The 21,682-nt window shown below is 39.8% G+C and overlaps 1 protein-coding gene across 1 annotated transcript in view; it reads left to right on the top strand.

The window, feature by feature from the left end:
• Positions 1-21,293, top strand: part of LOC145780565 (ral GTPase-activating protein subunit alpha-1-like) — a 48,454-nt gene extending 27,161 nt beyond the window's left edge. Inside the window, exons 33-53 of the mRNA XM_082592191.1 lie at positions 3,319-3,417; positions 6,208-6,369; positions 6,617-6,742; positions 7,630-7,755; positions 8,192-8,362; positions 8,919-9,029; positions 9,336-9,404; positions 9,824-9,940; positions 10,523-10,706; positions 10,788-10,969; positions 11,358-11,411; positions 11,822-11,969; positions 12,389-12,567; positions 13,756-13,937; positions 14,439-14,618; positions 14,990-15,113; positions 16,782-16,937; positions 17,257-17,415; positions 17,854-17,981; positions 18,353-18,666; positions 19,177-21,293. Of these exons, the coding sequence (XP_082448317.1) occupies positions 3,319-3,417; positions 6,208-6,369; positions 6,617-6,742; positions 7,630-7,755; positions 8,192-8,362; positions 8,919-9,029; positions 9,336-9,404; positions 9,824-9,940; positions 10,523-10,706; positions 10,788-10,969; positions 11,358-11,411; positions 11,822-11,969; positions 12,389-12,567; positions 13,756-13,937; positions 14,439-14,618; positions 14,990-15,113; positions 16,782-16,937; positions 17,257-17,415; positions 17,854-17,981; positions 18,353-18,666; positions 19,177-19,547 (3,342 nt within the window). The 3' untranslated portion in view covers positions 19,548-21,293. The remainder of the gene's footprint in view (positions 1-3,318; positions 3,418-6,207; positions 6,370-6,616; positions 6,743-7,629; positions 7,756-8,191; positions 8,363-8,918; positions 9,030-9,335; positions 9,405-9,823; positions 9,941-10,522; positions 10,707-10,787; positions 10,970-11,357; positions 11,412-11,821; positions 11,970-12,388; positions 12,568-13,755; positions 13,938-14,438; positions 14,619-14,989; positions 15,114-16,781; positions 16,938-17,256; positions 17,416-17,853; positions 17,982-18,352; positions 18,667-19,176) is intronic.
• The last annotated feature ends 389 nt before the right edge of the window (positions 21,294-21,682 follow it).

Genomic DNA, 21,682 nt, shown 5'->3' with positions numbered 1-21,682 from the left:
TCAACTCGTTTGCTGTATTATCAAGTGGACGCAGCTGTAATCTGGCGTCACTTCGTTTTGAAGCGACAGTGACAACACCAAAGGATGTTGCGTCAACCAAAACAGTTGTGTCATGTTGTGAGGTCAAAGGTTACAGACTGAACGTATGTCTCGCACGAATAAACAAATGCATGACGGAAGTTTACGCAAGAAATTTAGAAAGCTTGTTAGACTTGGTATTGCATCAATGCTGTTGAATTAACTCGGATGCTTGTTCGATCAGAGAGCGCGTCTGAAAAGTCTGAGAAAGACAGATATTAGCTAGACAAGCAGCATGTGTGTGGATTGAATGGTACGACGGTGCCTATTGGTTCAGGGGTTACTAATAGATGTTGTTCAGTGTGGCAGTTTGTTTGTTTTGGCTTGGTTGAAATTAGGAACTAGTGTGACATGTTGGAAGGTATGACGTGGACAATTTCGTAATGTGTTCAACTGTTCATCCCTTTCACAAGCGCAATGCAAAAGGCCAACGTATGCCAGCTATCGCCGGTGTTGGAGTTTTCTACCGTTCCGCCTCGCCTCCATTTGAAATTAAAAATTATAACAACTTAAACTCATAGAATTGCTTAGTTTTGCAGCAGTTTTTCTCATTGTATTATTTTTTTGTTGTTGAATAATTTCAACAAACTTACTATTTTTTTGGTGTTCTTGCTGCTTGTGTTGGGTGAAGTGTACAGTGCACTATGTTTTTCGTTTCACTGCTAAAAGAACTAGCTTTTCCTATGGTTCATTGCAATTCATTGAGAATGACTGCCTCTTTGTGAAGGTCTGAGACGTGGCGGTGAAAACATGACGAAAACAACGAACGTGGAGTTACCGCTTCAAGTTTTCAGATCCAACTAGGGGAAATAAACCTAAATTGAACTTGTTAAACAAAGAGCCATGGCCACCTAAAGATACGGCCTGATTTGTCACATTTTGCAGAAATTTTCAGGTTTTTCTAACTTTGGGCGAACGTTTAAATAAATTTTTCTAAAAATTAGACTTTTACGCTTTCTTTACTCTTTTCCCCAGATGACACAATAGGTTTTAACATCTTCACATGTTGAAAAACAAAGAAAATTCGATTTCGAAGAGTTTAGTCAGACTGTTAATTTTCAATAACAGTCTGATTTTGCGTTTTTCAACTTACTTTTTCTCATTTGCTACTGCTTCCCCAAGGCAAAAAAAAAGTTTTTTGTCATTAGCAAACCGCAAAAAGTAAAAACATCTCAAAAAATGTCAGTCAAGCACTAGCAGTAGCTGTAATCAAAATCTGCAAAATGTGATAAATCAGGCCGCATCTCCAGGTGGCCATGAAAGAGCGTATATATCTTTTCGGGCCACCATATGCCAGAGCTCAGTGAGGGTTTGAACTTGCTGCCGTTGTGTCCTGAACAGTGCATTGGAGATTAAACAAACACGAGGGGTAGCGCCAGCGGATACCAAAGAAAACTGTCAACAGTGTAGCCACCCATCCAGCAACTCAGTCTTTTTTTATATTGATTCAACGTCTGCATATCTTTATTGAATCGTCTGTAGACTTTGAATCAATGTAAAAGAGACTGGTTTTCTAACTGGGCGATAACTGTATACCGCTTTGGCTTAGCTAGAAATTGTAGCAACGTTTTATGTTGCTCTAGCGATTCGTGCATAGAGTCACAGCACGCTTCTAACCTGCAGTTCTTATTTTCGTATTCTAATGTTCGTCTTCGCTTCCTGTCAATGAGAAGACGACGAAAAGTTTGCTTTGTGATCATTTTGCAATGTTAAGGTTAAAAACCTTGTGACGAATGTTCTTGATTGTACGCAACTAGAAAAATCCGTCCTTTTACTTTGATTCAACGTTTACAGACGTTAAATCAATGAAAAATAGTACGGATTTTGCGTGCTGGATAGGTGTGATAAAGTGGAGGTTCTTGTTACTCAGCAAGCGGCTTTGTCGTTGAAAAGGCGTGTTGTTTTGTTGCAGTTTCACTGTCCCGCTATGACCTTGATCTTATTCGTAGACGACGTCTAAGCAGAATACATTGGCCTAGCTTCATTTCACATAATTATGATTTAAACTTTCATTAATATTGCATCGGTGACGGACAGTCATCCAGTGCTGCTTTCCAGACAGCAAACCAATCAACCGTCTGCAAACGTTGAATCAATGTAAAAATCGGTTGATTTGCTGTTTGGGTTGTTGGCGTGCAAGTGAAACATGGTAAAAAGTAAAAAAATATACGTTTATAGATGTATGACTTTATAGATGTATTATCGTAGTTGTACTCAAGTGTTATGTACAAAGCTGAGACCGACATACGCCTTTGTTGAAGTTTGGTACTGACCGCCACAGTCTGTATTGATGCTTTGGTTTCTTGTTTCTGCCATGTTGGTTTCTCTTCTCATTTCTAAATGATGAAAAAAAGATTAAAATCTCTATTTGGAAACTCATTGTCAAATTTAACGAGTATCGAAGAAGATGCAAAGCCAAGACCTAGCAGCACTTCAACCCGTGTTCACAACCCCTTGCCTGCGGTGCAGATGGTGAAATCATCCAGCGAACATTTCATCAACGAGCCAAAAGAAGCTTATACAAAGCACGGTGATATCAGGCGAAGACATAATTCTAGTTCTGATAACATTGCCATTGACCGTGGAAGCAGTACAGACCTGAATAGTCCGGTTTTTGATGACGATTTTGACAGCGTTGGCGACTTGAAGTCTCCAGTTGATACTAAAAGCTCCTCTCCCATCAATGGACCCCTTCGATCCTCCACCTCCGCTCCCTTTTCAACTTTTCCTTGGTTCTCAAAGTCAAACCGGGGATCTCTGGCAAGAAAAGAAGCCAATAGCATCATTGACAATGTGATTGCAAATAATTATGGTTGTATTTATTTGAGAAGTAACTGCAGTGGCCATAGCCAAAGTACTGCATACCCAGACAGCAAACCAACCGATTTTTACATTGATTCAACGTCTGCAGACGTTCAATCAATGTAACAATGGGTTGGCTTGCTCTGGGCACCCGGCATCACTACCCTTGCGCTTCATATTAACAGTTCCTGAAGTTAATTTCGGTGTTGATTACACAAGCTTTTACAACTCCCCCAGCTACACAAACAAAGCCTAGGTTTTGTAACTTTGTTTTGTTTTCCACTGACTTATGTCAAATACTGAGTGCTACGGATACACGTACGTAGGAAATGCAGGGTGGAATCTTGTGCGCACGTGACCTACTAGCACATCTTGTGCAATAACTTACACGGTTTTATCTAATTTTAGAAGTGAAACTGATTCTTTTTGTGTTTTTAGATGAGGCAAAACATTGGAGTGGTCGTAGATGCGCAATCAGCCACAGAAAATCAAGATTATGTTCCACCTCTTAAAATGCTGGCACCATGGGCTTTCAAGGTAACTGTTTACTTGTAATCTACCGCTTTTTTTTTATTGATGAACGCTTAAACCACAAAAATACGGTTACTGAAACTTCAGTTTATAACTGATAGTTTTCATTTATACTAATAGGAGTTGATGTTGTAGTGGCACCCCGGCCGCAATTTTTTTTCCCACGTACTTCCTGTCTCATTTACATATTTTGGTAAAAGTTTGTATTAAAACCGTATGAATGCAACAGTTTCTAGTTGGCACGTTTGGTTCAGTGGTTTCATCCTCTGCATAGTGTTCGTGAGAACGAGGGTTCGACGCCCGTCGAAGTCAAACTTTTTTTTTCTTTAAATTAATTTTTGCGGTGCACAAGAGCTTTTCAAAAAAAGTAGGGTTAGGGAAAGCTTATATTTTATTATCATTGCAGAACTGCATTGGCAAATAGTTATTTCGCAATCTGAATCAACCAATCTCTCAAAACACTTTCGGAAAATCCTACTTTTAGAGTGACTAGAATCAATGAGACAGAAAGCTCGTGGAAAAAAAAATTTTGCACCCCGGCCAGCAAATCAGTTTATTTTAATGTTGATTCAACGTCTTCAGACGTTAAATGAATGTAAAATAGGACTGATATGTTGGCCTTAACACGCGAGGTGCTGAAAAATTGGCAAGCTACTTTATGTTTTTTGAAGCTTCGTTTTTGAGCAAAATAATTAACTTACGTCCAATGTCTACACTCTGCAGTTGTGGCCCCAACTTGGGTTTCGAAAGTTTGTGGGGATCGTAAATGCATTAATTTTAAGTAAAACAAATTTTGGTAGAGAAGTGATTTTTTTTAATCATAGACAAGGTTGTCTGTTTTAAGTAAAAGTAGTAAAAAAGCTGAAATCCACATTTCAAACGCGATTTTGTTGAAGTTCGCAGGCTTGGCAAACCTTGAAAGTAGAGCGTCCTGAATACAGCAAGGTTGAGGACCACTGCTTTGCATAGGTTGTGTGAGAGTAGATGCAACGAAACGAAATCACTTTGTTATTATTTCCCTTTTCATATCAACCAATGCGGTTGTATAGCTCAGGGTGACTCGACTAATGTCAACAAAGCTCCAGTTTGGCAAGTTGAATATTTTTAGCAGTCCGGTGAATAAGTAATTTCACACGCAACCACGAAAGCTACCAGCACCGAACTATCTTTTTTAGCTGAAATGTAACTCGACTTGGATTTTTGACAAAGTGTTAGGAGATCTGGCTGGCTTCGCTCCCCAGCAACTAGGATAATCACAGAAAAAATTGCTTCCTCCTATTAGAAATCTGTTTAAAGAAGCCCGAGGTCCACCATCACCCAAAACGTCCGATTCGGACCGCGGTCCGCTAGTTGAGTAGCCCTGGTATAGCCCAAGATTGGTTCTATGTTATAGCAGTAGACTGCCAGTGCGGTACTTTTCCGCTGCAGTTATAAGGAAATTCTCAACATACCTGCAATGGTAGGAAGTACGAAGCTTAGTTTAATGCCTCAAGGAAGCACGGCGCTTTATAACAAGCAAAGTTACCAGCTTAGAACTTTCTGATATGAATGCGGCGCAGTTGGGTATTTAGGTCTGCAGGTCAGCGGTAACAATGTCAGATTCATTGTTTGAACTTAATGTGCCAAGAAGATGTTTTGTCGAGGTAAATTTCAATAATTTCCTGTCAAGAAAAGCATTGTGTGTATCCTGAATAAAACAGTCTTGCATACTACAGAAAAGATGCAACAATGTTTTTTCAAAACTAAAATTCAGCCATATTGACAAGACCAAAAGCAGACAAACTCATGCACTGTGTTTTTTCTATAGTTTAAGAGTAGAATATCGTTTTCTCCATCATTAAACTGGACAGCTTCGGAAGTTATGCCGTGGTAGTCATAGACTTGCTCCTAAAGTATATAGTAACCAAAAAGCAACAATTTCTGTATTGAGTGCTGCTTATCTTCCATAATTGGATTCCGTTGAATTGATCGATGTTTTCTGGGAGGAAGAGCAAGCACAGGGATCGGATGCGAGCAGCAGCTTCTGCATCACCAGATTCTCTTCGGGTGCGAATGGCATGAGCACATTCGTCTTTGATATAATAACAAAGCTTGTTCGATTACAGCGTTGTATCGATTGTGGGCATGTGTTTCTATCAGCGACTTAAATTCACTGCCGAAATTAACAGCTTACATAAGTACACATTACATTTGAAGAAGGGGTGTTACGGTGCGATACTGATGAGCCCAGCCTCATGGGCGAAACACGTGTCTATCGCTGTCTATTCGATGCTACAATCGGCTGCCCAGAAACTTACACATTACATTGTTACCACAGTGCCCAACAAGAATAAAATTCAATGCCTGTTTTATGTAGTTTCTGTCTTGTATCGTGTAACGAGGTGCCGTATCCATATGTTCCGACTCTACCGAGCACTTCGTTCGCTGGATTCCAAGGCAGAAATCATTCGTTTTTTACATTTTGTAGACGTTTATTCAATGTAAAAAACGACTGATTTGCCGTCTTGGTCGTTGCTGAAGTAACAAGATATGTACATCTCACAACAAAGCTTTCAACATGACGCTGAAGTTTAGTTTGTCCAAGAATTGATTTGATTTCGGCCCGTGCATCAATGTACTTCTTAAACGTCGTCACTGCATTTCTGTACACTTCACAAGGTTCACGACATCTTTTCATACGGGAAAATCTGTCATATTTACATTGATTCAACGTCTGAAGACGTTGAATCAATGTAAATATGACGGATTTTCTTGTCAGGGTTAGCACTCCTCAACAACCGTTCCTTTGCGATGCAGGCCACGATGAGCTTACCTGACAGTCACAAGGAAGGGAAGCTACACGCTTACCAACTCCTATGCAAGATGACGGTTCAAAGAGAGCACGATACTCCGCTTGGCCACGAACACCTCGCTCAGTTCTACGCCGTCCTCCATGAGAGCTTGCACTCCCCCGATCAGGTTAAGATGCTTTTCATAGCGCGAGTTTAACTTGCTGTTGAAATTGAAAACAAACACAAAAAGTTGACTTTTATTTCCGTTCAACTTTTTTTACCATAAAAAAACGTTTTGTCAAACTAATCTACGATTGGTTTTATCAAAACTATGCTAATTGCTTTTTTCGGTTCTTTATTTTCAATGTTAAATTTGACCTCGAAAATCTTCACAGTTTTCTAAGACCACCTTGCTGATAGCGTTCTTGTTGCAGGATATTGTCAGCAAAATCCTTGCAAGTTGCAGCCAGTACTTCCCAGCTTGTCTTCCTGCATCCACTCTTCTTCTCCTTGACTTTATATACGCCTGCCACACGGTGGCAGCATCGTCTGACTTGAAAGTGAGTGTACTTCAGAGATTTTTGCTAGAACTAAATCTTAATTCAAACCAAAAGTACTAAGATGAAAACCCCATTTGTTAACGGATGGACACCCGGATTTGTGGACGAATGACAACATCAAGCAACCGTGGTTCAATTCCCCCCTAGTGCAGTTCCAAGGACATTTCTCAGTTCAATAAATGGAATAATAATTGTTACTTAACGAACGGAAACTTTGTTCCATCAATCTCGGCTTTCGTTAGCGGTTTTTGCGCCTTTACAAGTATGCAAAACTATTATAATTGCAAAAGAAGCTCTTTCTATATGGGTAAGCTTTTCAATCATTTTTCAATGTACATTCTCGCAATACCAGAAATGCAATTGACAAGGATAATTTTTATGTTCCTCAATATTCATCTTCAAAACTTCAACGTAGTTTCAAGTATACAGGAGTGGAAATTTGGAATTCAATCCCATTGGAAATAAGAAAAAAATCACCTAATTCATTTAAAAAAATTTATAAAAATTTACTACTATCATTTTACCAATGATGATGGCTTCAGGACTATGTAGAACTTATATTACATGATGTATTTTGTGTTCATTCAAGCAATTATACCGTAAATTTATGTTTTAGATTCTTTTGCCTCGCTTCATTGATGTTTAATTTGTTACTTTTTCTTTTGTTGAGGGTGGCTGCTCGACTAGAAGACCTTCCAGGTCACTTCGCAGCCACCCATTGCAGTATCCACACATAATACATTTTACGTTATCGTTTGTTTTATCCGATTTTGTTGAATATGTGTGTTTATACTCGCAACAAATAAAATGTCAATCAATCAATCAATCAACCAATCAATCAACCAATCAGGCTTACCGAGAGAACAACCACCAATGTTTTATGGCAGGCACCTCGCGTTGAAGCCCAGATCATTCTCGGATCAACTTTGTGCTTTCCAAATGTCTATCACAACATTCCTGTTCTGAAGCCTGATTCCGTTCAACCCTCTGCCAGCATATGCAACAACGTTAAGGTATTAATCCCTGCATTGTTTTATTTTTACCTTTATTAACGTTGCGTTAACGTATAAGTTCGAGTTGCTCCCAACTGCTGTAAGGATTGCTCACGTCGAACGAAGGCACCACGCTTCAATTTACGTATTTACGCATTACGTATTTACGGGTCCGTCTTGTGATGCAAACGTGTAAATTTAAAGATATTAAGCCATAGTGAAGTATCGTCGAATACAGATGACGCCATTTGCAAACCTACATAGTCATCGAAGGATGCTCAGAAATTGGTTGTGGGCCGAAAGTTTTTACTGTAGATTTTATTCATTCTCACTTTGCTTCAATTTAACCAAACTATCCAAAAAAGGAAACATTTTTTCAAAAAATAATTAACGTTTCAATCTTTAACTTACAAAAATCTCGAATTGTATTGACGATTGACTGAACCGTTGCTAACAGGATTATGTGGTGGAAGCTCTGCTAGCCTCGGGCAAGAAGGAACCTTCGGCCGCCGCAAGATGTGTTGCGCTCTCTAGCACCGGCTTGTGGTTATACGAAGAACTAACTAGTCGACACCAGAGGCACACTCGAGTAAAAGAAGCGATCAACGTGCTTCTTGTGTCATTGAAGGTAGGAAAATGTTTCTCAATTTACAAGAAAACATTATGCGAATTAAAGGAAGACTGGTCTTTCTCCTGAAACATCAGGGTCAACCAGTTGTCTGCGGCGACTCCTCCATCTCTATTGTTGGCATCTTCAATTTCCAGGATTCTTTTGTTCATGTCATCTTTCACCGTGTCATCCCACGTTTCGCCTTCCTTTTTTCAGTTTTCGTTTCAAAAAGTAGTGTTGTATGGGAAAATTATAGTAAGATCAAAAGACATTCATTCTTCTTCATTAAAAGCATTCATTCGATCTTCGATTTTCGTTTGTTTGGCATGTGAATTTGGATGTTTCATTGTCAATTCATTAAAATTTTGTAACATTGAAGCTAAACAGTCTCTTCTATTTTTGTTGATCATTTATAGAACACCTAATTACATACTGAACTAATTTTATCTGAATATTGTCCTTGGAAAAGTACTACGACCGTTGCAAACAAAAGTTATCACATAGTTTGATGTGGTTTAGTAACTAGAAAAATCCGGCTGAAACCAGTTTGACAATATTGCGTTTGTTTTTGCAGTTCAACAATAGAACAGTTGCCAGCGTTGCGTGTTCCCAGCTCCATCTTTTAACTCACTGCAGCAACGAGATCTTGACTACAATGCCAGATATGCCACCCAGAATCATAGAGGTAAATGTACTGGCTAACAAATCCCATGCTTTTTACATTGATTCAACGTATGCAGAGATTGAATCAGTGTGAAAAACACCAGTCTTGCTGGCTGGGGGATTAGCTGTTTGTGACTGAACCAAACCGATGTATGAAAATGCTTCCGATTTACATTGATTCAAAGTTCAATTACCTACGATGATAAACGATAAAACCAAATCACCAACTCGCTGCATTACTGGATGTATCTCACTTGAAAAGAGACATTTAATTTGTTCGCCAAACTAGTATCTCGATTGAGTTCCTAACCACCCTATCCATCGACAGGTGATGTCGCTGACGATATCGGCTCTCCTCAATACTGCCGAAGCCAAGACTAGCGAGCCAGGTCGACAGGTTGGTCAATGGTCGTGCTACTTTATGCAGTTGCTACAATCGTACAACACTACGCGATAATACAGAAGTTCACATCAGTGTGCGGCAGCTACGTAAAAACACCGGGCACTAATTGTTTGTGTTTCTACATCACATTGTCGATGTTAAATAGTCCGCGTGTTCCTTTGAGGTTTTCCTTCAGCTTCTAGTTACACACGTGCAGAATCACCCAGCGCATTGACAAGGTTTCGTTTGTCCTTATTTCTGTCCTCTGTTTATTGCACCATTTAAAGTCTTACTCAAATCTTGCTGCTTGTCTTCATCGAATTTTGTCGATTCAATCGTTGTTGAATACATTACGTCTCGAGACGTTGCTTCGATGTTTCAATATGAGGAACTGTTGGAAGGAGGAAGCTTGATGCCTTGTGTTGTATCTTCAGTTGATCGTGTCCCTGCTCCTCTGCATCCAGGACTGGTGCATGGCAGTCCCGCTCGAGCTCCTCACCGAGACCTACGGAGTGCAGAGTGAGAAGAGGTTGATTCGGACTGTGTTCAAGGTACGCTGTTGTATGAGGTAGAAATATATTCCGGTCTGTGGTTGAGTGGTTAGCGTCTTCGCTTCTGGTTCTGGTAAGCGTGGGTTCGATTCCAAGCCGGGACATGTCAAAAACTTTGACAGTGGTGCCGCTTGTGTTCTTAAGGAAAGCAAGTAAGTTTGTTTACGTGTAAATTTGATGAAACGTTTAAAAGTACTACCTTCGCTGAAAGTACCTTACTAATTGTGGCCCACCAATGAATGAAATACCCCATCATTATCAACAGCGATTCATCCGTGGTCGCAGCAGACATAAACTCTGCTACCGAAAAAACTATTCATACAAGATTTGCCATTTTTTCGTTTTATTGGTGTTTTATCCTTCATCAACACATCAGAAAGTGAACGGAGTGAAAAAGTAAAAGACCCTGCAGAACTTCAAATTACTCGAAACTTTGCGTTTTCGAGTTATTGCGTTTCTAGGTTATTCGAGGGCATCACAACGAGGGCTCAACGTTCCTGACGCTGATTTTGCAAATGCAACTTCGATACAACCAAAATGTTTTGCCTTTATTTTGAATTAATCAACGTACTGCTATGACAGGCTCTGCAAACGGCAGCATTGGGCAAACCAGGACACAGTGCAAAGCACAGCTACAGCCTGTCGGACTTAGCTTCCCAGGATTTTGATCCGAATCTTCCTTTGGACAAAGTCCAGGAGCCCACAGCTGGAAGCTCAAGCATGAGGAGCAAACCAGGCATGAACAGAAGCGTGACTGCCAATTTCGGTCAGTTTACATTCATGACGTTGATTTTCCGTTGTTTCACATACAAAAAACAACAAACATATCATTTTCAATGCTTTACAGGCAAAGACGGAGCTGTCAGTCTGGCGGCTCACACAGTTCTGGGCCACTTGACCAACCATCTAGGCCACTTCCCCCTGGCCCGGGGCTCATCTGTCCTCACTTGCCGCGTCAGTGAGCATCATGACGTCATCAACTCCACTGACAATCTGAGCGCATCTCTGTTCAACTCTCCTGACGTGCAAGTAAGTTGGTGTCATTATAATGACGTTTTCATAATAATCGAAGTGTTTATTGCTATAAAAATATGATTATACGTTCCTTTTGGAGTAAAATTACTTGTACCAGAAGCATATGCAGTAGAGCAACTCTGCACGGGTTTAGTTAGACCAACAAATAACAACTCAAACGAAGAAATAAACATTTTGGCTTGTGTCAAGCCCCGTTTGAAATCTAAATATATAAAAAGTATACCATAATATGATATTGTCCCGCGAAAATGCTGCGTTCGTAAACGTTAACTACTGCTCTATTTATTTTACTGCTCCTTGTTTTTTTGTTTTTTTTTGGTCGAAATACCCATTTCTATATATTTCTATATATCATTATAACATTTCTTTACATGATTTGCAGTTCTTGATATACAACGACTCCTGCCTTCTATCCGTTGTAGAGATACCTGCTGAAGTATGTTTTCAGGGTTGCCAGTATTGGTACCGAATATGTCCGGTTAATTTTAGTTTTGTTAGATATCATTTTGCGTTGCTGTGACGTTTTCAGGTATTGAAGTACAGTGAATTTGTTGAATTTTTTAAACTAATAGTCTGTCCGAGACAGTTCGTCACAAAATTAGTAATTCTTAGGGGAATGAATAGTATCACACAATATTGATAAAAGAAAATTATTGCAAAGCTTTCGCCAGATATCTGTGGCTTCATCAACATGTTTTTCGTATTCAAATAGAGACCCTATGTTTCGATTAACTGTGATGCTTTCTCCTACAACTTCAATTGTTTGGCTTCTGTTTTTCTTCAATTATCTGAAACCATTTTTAAATAATTGCTTCCTTCTGTAACCATAGCAACGTTTTTTTGCAGGCTGATGCGCCAGGTGGTGGCGCCACAGCGGACATGAATTCCTCCAACCGATGCGTCCGCTTCATTGTCAGGGATGCTGGAGGAAAGTATTGTTGGGATTCCTCCATCTTGTATGGTCCTCCCGGTGTGGAAGATAGTGTCATGCCTGGTACATCCATTTCAATGTTTCACGAATCGCATTTGTTGACGTAATTGTAAATTGGAATTAGATCGCATAAATATAACCACAATCACAGGCTTTGATCATGTCCTACTGTGGTTACTTGCTGTTGCCGCCCGCTTATTCCCAGCTAGCAAAAGTTGTCACCGCGTCAAAAAGCTGGCGACGTTGAAACGATTTAAAAATACATCTTTTGCTGATTGGGTTGTAAGCTGCAGCCAGCTACGAGATAGAATATACGATGTTCTCAACAATTGGTGATTGCAAAACACATCTTTAAAATAGTTTACGTGTATTTTTGACCGTTCACTTTTTGCTATATTGTATTTATCGTGTAGTACCTAAAAGCAGGGCTGTGTCGATAGGAACATGTCATTACCAAAGCTTAATCTCTCCCCTTTTTGCAGTGAGCTGTAAGCCACTTTCAACCCTAGACCAAGCCATCAGCCAAGCAGCCAGGGATTGCTGTCGCGCCTACATCGATTACGCCCGAGCCGAGGAAGGCGTCAAGCGCAAAGTCACACCCACTGTCATGCCGCGATACGACAATGGATTGCCCGAAGGAAGCCCGGACAAACTTGATCAGGTGTGACATTATTCTTCTTCCACTGTTGTACTTGATTACAAGCATTGACTGCCTCTTATATAAAAAGTTTCCAAGATTCTCTGTAATTTGCTGTCTGTATTAGGTGTGTTGGTGTTGGTTTTGTCGGTTTGTTGGTTTAAGTAGGTTCATCTTTGTCTGTCATGGGCACGTTTGCCTTTAATTTTGCCTGTGAGACGTGGACGTCGCTCGCGAGATGTTCTAATTTTCCTTTTCGCAGCACGTGTCCTAGAAGAAGTTGTTTTTCTTTGATATTTTTCTGTAGATTCTTTGTTTGCTTAACTTGATTTAAAACACTTTGGTTGGTTTTTCCGGCTGTCCAGGAAATCCTTTGCATTTTTCAAAATGCCCACAGTTCAAACCCGTTTGTTCCTTTAGTCATTTTTTTGTTGATTGTCCAGGTTTCTGAATTATATTTAAAAATTGAATAAATATAACACAAATATAACACTATAACACTTTTGATACCTTGTATCTAGTTGAGAAAGATACGTAGCCTACTTGTTGCATAATATTGATTCCACTTGCTGAAAAGCCGCGTTTTCTTGAACAATACGTAAATTGAACTCCTTTGTTATCTTTGCGCCCCAGTTTATTGTTGTCCCAAGATATCGAAAACTTTTTACTTGCTTTATAGTTGTTTCATTCATTTTAATTTAACATATTTGAATTTCACTTTGAATTTTTTTTGTGATCACGATCGTTCATCTCATTCACAGTACTGATTGGTCAGCTTCCCACTCGCAATTGGGTGAGAAAATAAAAACATGGGTGATAAGGTGACTCAGTTCTTTTGCAAAGTTGGCTGATGGGACGCTGCCAGTGAGTGGCCTGTTTTAGTCGAAGAAGCAACATCCGTTTAGGATTTTATTTTCATTTGAAAACTTACATTTTATTGTCAATAACAAGACCAAAACAAAAACTACTGTATGCGATATACCAGTGCGCCAACGAACTGGGGAAGGTAGCTAAACTTCAAAAGCAAAAAACTTGCATGAAAGAACAGTTGTTTGATTTACAGTAGAAAAGCCATGAATCCCAAAACCAAGCAAGAAGATGACAAAAATTTATTGAATGTGACATTTAAAAATAAGCTGCTGTCATAATCACTTTGTACACCAACTTTATAAAGTTGAAACTTGTTAAGTTGAATTTGTACTTCATTTCCAGCTCTTGCAATACATTGGTTGGTCCAGCCCTGAGTGCCAAAGCAAGATCGGTTTCCCTCTGAACGTTCCTTCCAATCCTCCTGCTTGTCTCCTGGATGACCTGCAGTCTACCGCAACAGAGTGTATGTTGAATCACCACGAAAGCCTGTGTTCAAGTTACGAGCGCAACGCTTCTACCACCAGGTAGGTTTGTACAATAGATTTTAATAGCTTCCGTGCGTAAGTTGGTTTTGAGAAGCCTTTCAACTTGAGAAACCTTTCAGGTTTAAACAAAATTGTATAAATTAATTAAGATAATCTCATTTGCTGTAGTTCTCTACATTTTGCGTCCAACAAGCCTGATCTTCATCCAAGCATTCAGAACGCTAAGTTTTCTGTAGCGACCTCCATTTCTCTTCATGTAGAGTCAGTGAACTTACCTAATAAAGCAAACATAACTGAGCTACGTGTTCATGGAGAAAAAAGTAACATCTCTACCAAAATTGTATTGTATTTCATCTAAGGAACGATACTAGGTTTATTCAATTGCGAGGGTTGTGATCTTATAAGCAAGGTTGTGGAGTTGAGAAAGGACCATCTGTTGTCGGTCCTTGAGTGGTCGGATATTTTTGTTCCGAATCCGTGCCTTTGCTGTAAGCATCAAATATATTTAATGTTTTGATCGTGATTTTTTATCTCCGCCAGCTGGCAGTGTTCCTCTATCCAGCCACGTCACAAGGTGGATACCCACACGCCTTACCATCACGCTCGGCTGCTCTGCGCCGAGATGGGTTTCTTGTCACGTGACAACCGCCACCGAGTCAACTTGCTGACGAAGAACGAGCGACTGCTCAGAGAATTGAAGAATCTTGACTCTCGACATTGGTGAGCTCGAGAAATAGCAACAAAAATCAATATCTGTGTCCACTTTCAAGCATGTCGTTAGTTGTTTTAAAAAACACAACCACTTGCTTTCGGGAGGTGTCGAACCACCTTCCTATCGATCGCCAGAGTGACGAACATACCGCTGCATCAGGGAGCCTTATGTTTGAGAGAGTCAAGAGTTTCGGCTCAAAACCTTTCAAACACCTTCCCAGATAGCAAAGCAACCATTTTTACATTGATTTGCTGTCATGGTCGTTGGTTGTCATGATTCCGATCACGTTTATATTTTGTATCTCATGTCGTATCATAACTTCTGCTCACATGATCAACCGTGACCCAATTGAACAGTGTTTCCAATCTATTTACTCTAGTCGTGAAACCCACAAAGTGGCAGTCTTCTACATATCCGAGGGCCAGGAAGATAAGTTGTCCGTCCTTTCAAACACCGGAGGCAGCGAAGCATACGAGAACTTCGTAGCCGGCTTAGGCTGGGAGGTAAGAAGAAGAGGATTTGATTTTAAAATCTGTTTTATGGTTTATGTCATAAAATAATTTTATGTTATGTTAATATCTAAGAAACGAAATAGCTGTTCAGTAGTGAACCAAAGTATTTATTTTTTCAGGTACTTTTTAGTTCTCTTGTTGGTATAGAGCTTTGCAATGATTCCTATGTTTACATTCAATTCGTTGCAGTTTTGCATCAACTTGACTTTTACATGGTGGTAACTATTTGCGCAACAAGGAGTGGTCTCATGTCATCGCGTTGTCAATGACGTCACAGTTTTCAGTTCGCACTTGTTTCTGTTGATTGAGTTCCTAGTTGCTGCGATGTTTCTAAAATCTTCGGAATTTTTCCTTTGTACTTCGTGCAGAATTTCCCACATACTGTGTAACGTTACAACTAAACAAGCTCCAGTTTTTTTGCCAAGCGAAACAACACCGAGTCTACCACTGGTAGACTAAGTTTCATCCCAGACAGCAAAATCCGTCATTTTCAGCGTCTGTAGACGGCGAATCAATGTAAAAATCACAGATTTTGTTGTCTGGGATGTGTCGGTGTCAAAGCACTTTGTTTTTGTGAGCTGTTTTTAGAAATTAAGGTACGGTAATTCGATTATAACGTAATTTTTCGCATCGTTGTTTCGGGAGATGAAAATTTGACAGACGTCACTTTCAAAGTTCCACTCACGTGACCAAAAGTGATGGAATCTTCACGAAAGCCCCAGAACGTGATAAAGTTGTCTGTTATGAGAACTGCTGCATTCATAACCAACACTGTCCAGTGTCGACGCTGTAACTGCGGTTCGCCATGGCAACAGTTTTAATACCGTTGCGCTTTCTCTGTGCTATTTTAATTGAAAGCCTGACCACAGCCAAAGTTTTTTTTTCGTCTGGAGACGTTAAAACGGCGTGAAAAAGTAAACTTGTGCTAGATGTGCTGGTGCGATCCAATCATCTGAGTAAATCTTAAAGTGGTTAACCCCTTAACAAATAAACATTATCACAACTGGTTTATACTTCTTTGAACATTAGTAAGACGTTGAATCGATGTATAAATGGAATAAACCTAAAATTTACTGCATCTCTTTTACCATATATTGACAGCGGGTACCCTTTTAACGCGTAAATATAACCAGCAACAACATAAAAGTATGAATTTTTAATATCTTTATGGCAAAAGGCGTTATTCCGTGTTTATAAACTTGCTACTTGTCATCAGCGAAACACGTTAAAGGCAATTTTACTGCAGTTAATAAGGTTATTTCTTGTGCCGCATGTCAACAAGCAACATTGTCATCTGCGTTGTAAATTTCAAATGGTTCTGTCATCAACACTTGCACGCGCCGCTCGAAAGCTGGCACTTGAAGAAATATTGTTTTTTTAGTTGCGTCGGTTTGCGTGAAGATAACGTCCGACTGAGAGAAGATGAAAGAAATGCGTTTAAGGGTTTTTATGCACGAACTGTGTTTGCCTGGTTGCACCACACGTATTTTATACGTAAAAATCAAACGGAATACATTGGAGTAGATTGCAGCGCGTCATACTGGACTTGTTGCTACACAGTTTATACCCATCTTCAGACGTTGAATTAATGTAAAAAGGGCGGATTTTGCATGCTGGACACAGGTCGTCAGTAACTTTCAAGCTTTCTTCCTACTCCAGGTTGACTTGTCGAACCATTGCGGCTTCCGCGGCAAATTACTATCTGATGGCAGCACTGGGCAAACCACGCCCTACTACGCAACATCGACACTCGAAGTCATATATCACGTCGCTACTAGATTTCCTTCCAAGGATGAGTCTGCGAGAAATATGAAAGTGAGGAAATGATTTAAAGTGATTGAAAACTTTTAACTAAATACCGAAGATAGGTTTTAGAATTTAACAAACTTCTTAAAATTGGTTTATTTCATAAATTTACTCTAGATACTCGCACTATTGAACGGTTTCCTGATATTTATTACAAATCTAGTTTCTTTTTTATTGCACGTCATTTGACATGGTTCATTCTACTCTTGGATTTTATATTCATCCGCCGTCTACTTTGCGTCACTGCCTCTTCATTTTCGTCTCTTCCACAACTGATGGGATCCGTTGTACATCCACGGTCTCCTCTTCATCACTGCGTTCTCTTCAGATTCGCCATCTTGGGAACGATGAGGTCCACATCGTTTGGAGCGAACATCGTCGGGACTATCGCCGCGGTATCATCCCGACAGAATTCGGGGACGTCCTCATCGTTATCTACCCCATCAGACACGGACTCTTTAGAGTCCAAATAATAAAGAAACCGGAGGTTGGTGGTCAATATTTAAAGTGAACGTTAAGGCATCTTGATAGTCCATTGTCTTCACCGTTAATTTTATTTCATGATTTCGTGTTGAGAAGTGACTTTTAAACTAGCAGGCGAGTTGTCAGGCTGGTCAAGACTGTTATTATTTGAGGAGTGAAAGGCAAGCCAAAGTGTGTTTTCCTGACACATTCGGCCGACCCTGATGTTTCGGGTTGAAGACCAGGCTTCTTTGAAGCAAAATAGAGACATCTCGATTCAATATTTTGTTTTTCAAGAATGTTAAATATTTTTACGGTTGTTGCTATCTCAATGTCCTTTAAAAAGTCAGTCACTCCGACTGATGAAACGTCAGAAATAAATTTCTTCAGATATCACCTGACATGTGAGACTACAACATTTTCCAGAAGAGCAAGTAGCATGTCTCTGACTTTTTTCATCCAGATCCCTTACTTTGGTCCGTTGTTCGACGGAGCCATAGTGAACGGCCGCATCCTCCCAGTCCTGGTCCGGGAGACCGCCATCAACGCTGGAAGAGCCAAACGATCCCTCATCAATCTCTACCAGCCATTGTATCCTTTGTTGCTCTTGAAACAATTAGTGTTTTCTATCTGTGTTTTAGTATATTGACAAATCAAATTTAGCAACCAGACGGCATTTGACATAATAACATGAAAATAAACTAAAAATTACAAACGTTTTCGGCCATATTCATGTTAGCCCTTTTCAAGTAACCAACTGACTGATGTTATTCATAAATTGAAATTACAGATCTGATCTACATTTTGTATGTTCTGGCACAAAATATCCTGACTTTAGTTAAAAGAAAGTTTCTCGTTTTTTTACATCTTATAGTGTTGTTTCAACGTAAAAAATGACTGATAGTGATGGTGGATTTGAACATCTTCAGAATTGATTTTTCCTTGACGACAATTTTCTCCAGTTACGAAGAAAGAACCCGTTACCTCCGCCAGATTATAGACAAATTCAAAGACGAACGAACTTTCGAGGATTACTGCGCTCACTTGTTTTCTCCTGCTCCTCCGAAGAGAAAAAAGAAACAGGAAAACTTCTCCAAGTCATCTTCAACCACTGCTGGGTCGCTGGACTCCACGGAAGCCCAGATTACGTCACCACCCGATGCCGCAGCAAATAACAACAACAACAATAGCGCACTGTCAGCAGACATTTCCCATCGGAACCCATTCAAGGACACGGTTAAAAAGATCCACAACTCATCTGTATTTACTCATTCCAGTGAGTAGTTATGTTATGGGATTTCTCGTTAGCGGTTTCTTTTTGGTTAGAAATAAGATGTTTTCCCTTCCGCTGAGCAAACCACTTTAAAGTTGTAGTTGTTGTTTGAGCGGATAATGTCAGTTCATTTTTTTTTTAGGATTTGTAAACCAAATGGTGGAGTTATCACAAAACCTCACTTTCCATTTAATTTTAAATCCGTCACTTTATTGCATTTGATTGATTGATTGAATCTTTATCCTCGGACTGGGAAAGCTTCTTGCAGAGCTTAATCTTGGCAGTTTCGCATACTTGGAGAGGCTTTGAATCACTGACGCAGGCCCGGTCACCGAGATTGACAGAGTGAAGTTTCCTATTGTTGAAGTCTTGTTTAGCGTACGTTGCTCAAGCGCACACCCCGAGAGTCGAACCAGCGCCGCTTGATCTTGAAGCTTTTTTGTTCTAGAAGTCACGCGCTAACCAACTGAGCTATCGGGGCGGACAATTTTATGACAATTTTATTTTTTACAGATCATATTCCACATGGTCTATCCTCAGAACACCTATCATCTATTGCATCTAACCTTCACTCTAAAATTGCCCCTTCGCCCCCAATTAACCCAACCTCGGTTTTGAAAAGTCCCTCACCCTCCGGAGCTCCTCCATCCTTTACCTTTCCTCCTCCTCGTTCTATTAATTTATCATCCTCCGACCCCGCACCCTCCAGGACACATCGGCAATCCGCATCAACCGGATCCAGATCCCACGTCAGTTTCCATCCCGATTTGGCAAGAAGTGTTTCCGGGGGTCTGCAGCATCCTGCGGCGCAAGATCTTCCTGATCTTAGGGATTTTCCGTCTCCTCCACAGACTCCTCCGACCGATCCCATCTTGTATTCCTAACGGCTGGTGTTCCAGTGTTTCACTTTTAAAATATGCAATTGTTTACCAATTCTGCACTCAGCCGTGTCCCGATGCAATAGCATTATTCAATTGGCAACGTAATCTAACGTGCTTTTTAACGTTAATTTTGTGATCTCTAGGCAGCAAAATCCGTCATTTTTACATTGATTCAACGTCTGCAGACGTTTACTGTCTGGGAATACCCCTACACTTTAATTCCTTCCCAATGCACAGTCGAGCCAATTTCAACATAGTCTGCAAATCTGTGCTTTTTTACATTGACGTCTGCAGACGTTGAATCAATGTAAAAAAGATCAGATTTGCCAACTGCCACTGGTCTACCTCCGGCTAAGCGGTTACATCGTTTCTTGACTCTACAACGTAGAAAAAAATGTAACTTGTTGCCATTCAATTCGAGTTGGTGCGAAACCAAACAGGTGCTTTGGTATTTCCAATATCTTATCCTTGAAACGATGATATTGCGTTTATTTATCATTTTAAGACGTTGCGTTGAAGCTGTATTTGCCACGACCACTCAGACAGCAAATCTGTCGTTTTTTTACATTGATTCAACGTCTGTGAGTCAATGTAAAAAAAACGGATTTGTTGCCTGTGTTGCCAGTTACAGCTCAAATGCTTATTGTATTATTTTGTTGTGTTATTCTTGATATTATTTACATCCAAATGATAATTTAGAAACATTTATGTTGATGAGACGTCTGTATACGTATATATAATGCAATAGCAATGGTAGCATGTTCCAATTGTCTGCCACCATGAAAAGACAACTACATTCACACCACGTGATAAAATCTGACCTTTTTTCTCTAGAACTTCACAGTTTTTTAACTGACAGCCGGTAGCAAGAAATTTGTTGATAATAGCATCATTTCAACGTTACCAGATGTTGAACAGACGCACGTAAAAAGAAAGCTTTATTTGGCTGCTTATTTATGCTTTTCTTCAGCTGTTGGCAGACTATTTTTAGTTGAATGTTTTTTGTTTTTTTAGCGTAGCTTTTAAGTTAGAATTTCTTTGCTTCAACGTCATTTAAATGTATAAACTTGCCACTTGTTCGTAGAAAGAGAATACTCATAAAAATTTCACTGTTTCTTTCTGTTCCAATGACGTTAATTCTGTGTAGGAAAGCACGAAAAGTTTTCCACTTTTAGCACTTAGCGGGCATTATCGCGACATCAATTCGGCTGTGACAAAAAACAGAAACCACCACAAATTCTCATGGAGACAAAGGAACCTCACCTAACAGTTCAGTTTTAACATCACTTCTACTTTGAAAATGATGTTAAAAAACAACTTTGCCTACCAGGTTTATATGCGTCGTTTCCCAGACAGCAAATCAATCGTTTTTTACATTGATTCAACATCTTCAGACGTTGAATCAGTGTAAAAAACGACTGATTCTCTGGTTGGGAGCAAATAATCTTCAAGGATAATGGCTCCAGGCACTTTCATCTGCTTTTTGCTTGACTTTTTGACGTCTTTGAAACAACGTAGCCTATATGAGGTGGAATGTATATGGACGTTTAGTAGATGTATGTATATTAGCTTATGTTAAAATGTTTGACGATTAAATTCTTAAAATTTATTTTTAATATTATGTTTGTTTGTTTCTTGTGATGACGTAATAGAAATTGTGACACGATAAGCTGCCATGATGACGTCTTTTCTTCTGTACCGTTTTCTTCACTGACGTAACAACAGTACGAAATAAAGCCGTAAAATTCACGTGGTAAACGTCGGATTTCTGTAGAGATTGTTAAATAATGCAAATCAGACCGCCGCTAACTTTTAGTTGCTAAAAAAATGCAGTTGCACGTGTTCCATGTAGGCTAACATTCATGCAGGTGGATTGCGAAGCCATTGATAGCTATCAAGGGTAGAAAATAGTTCCTGATGCTAAATGAAATTGAATGTTTGAAGTCAATAGCCAGATGCTGAGGAAAGAATATGCAGTTTTCTCTCTGTTATCACAAATGAGTGTTGGTACAGACATGCTCCTGGCATTGGAGTTGGCAGTTGCTGTGGAGTTGGAGGGATTTCGGTGTGTCCGAAGTCGCCCAGTTACTGTGTAAACCGCGGAGTCGTGTATTTTTCACCGACTCCTCAGCTCTGGT

Source organism: Aplidium turbinatum, chromosome 12 (genome assembly GCF_918807975.1).
Source record: "Aplidium turbinatum chromosome 12, kaAplTurb1.1, whole genome shotgun sequence".
NCBI classification, from domain to species: Eukaryota; Metazoa; Chordata; class Ascidiacea; order Aplousobranchia; family Polyclinidae; genus Aplidium; species Aplidium turbinatum.
This window is presented reverse-complemented; position numbering and strand designations above follow the sequence as displayed.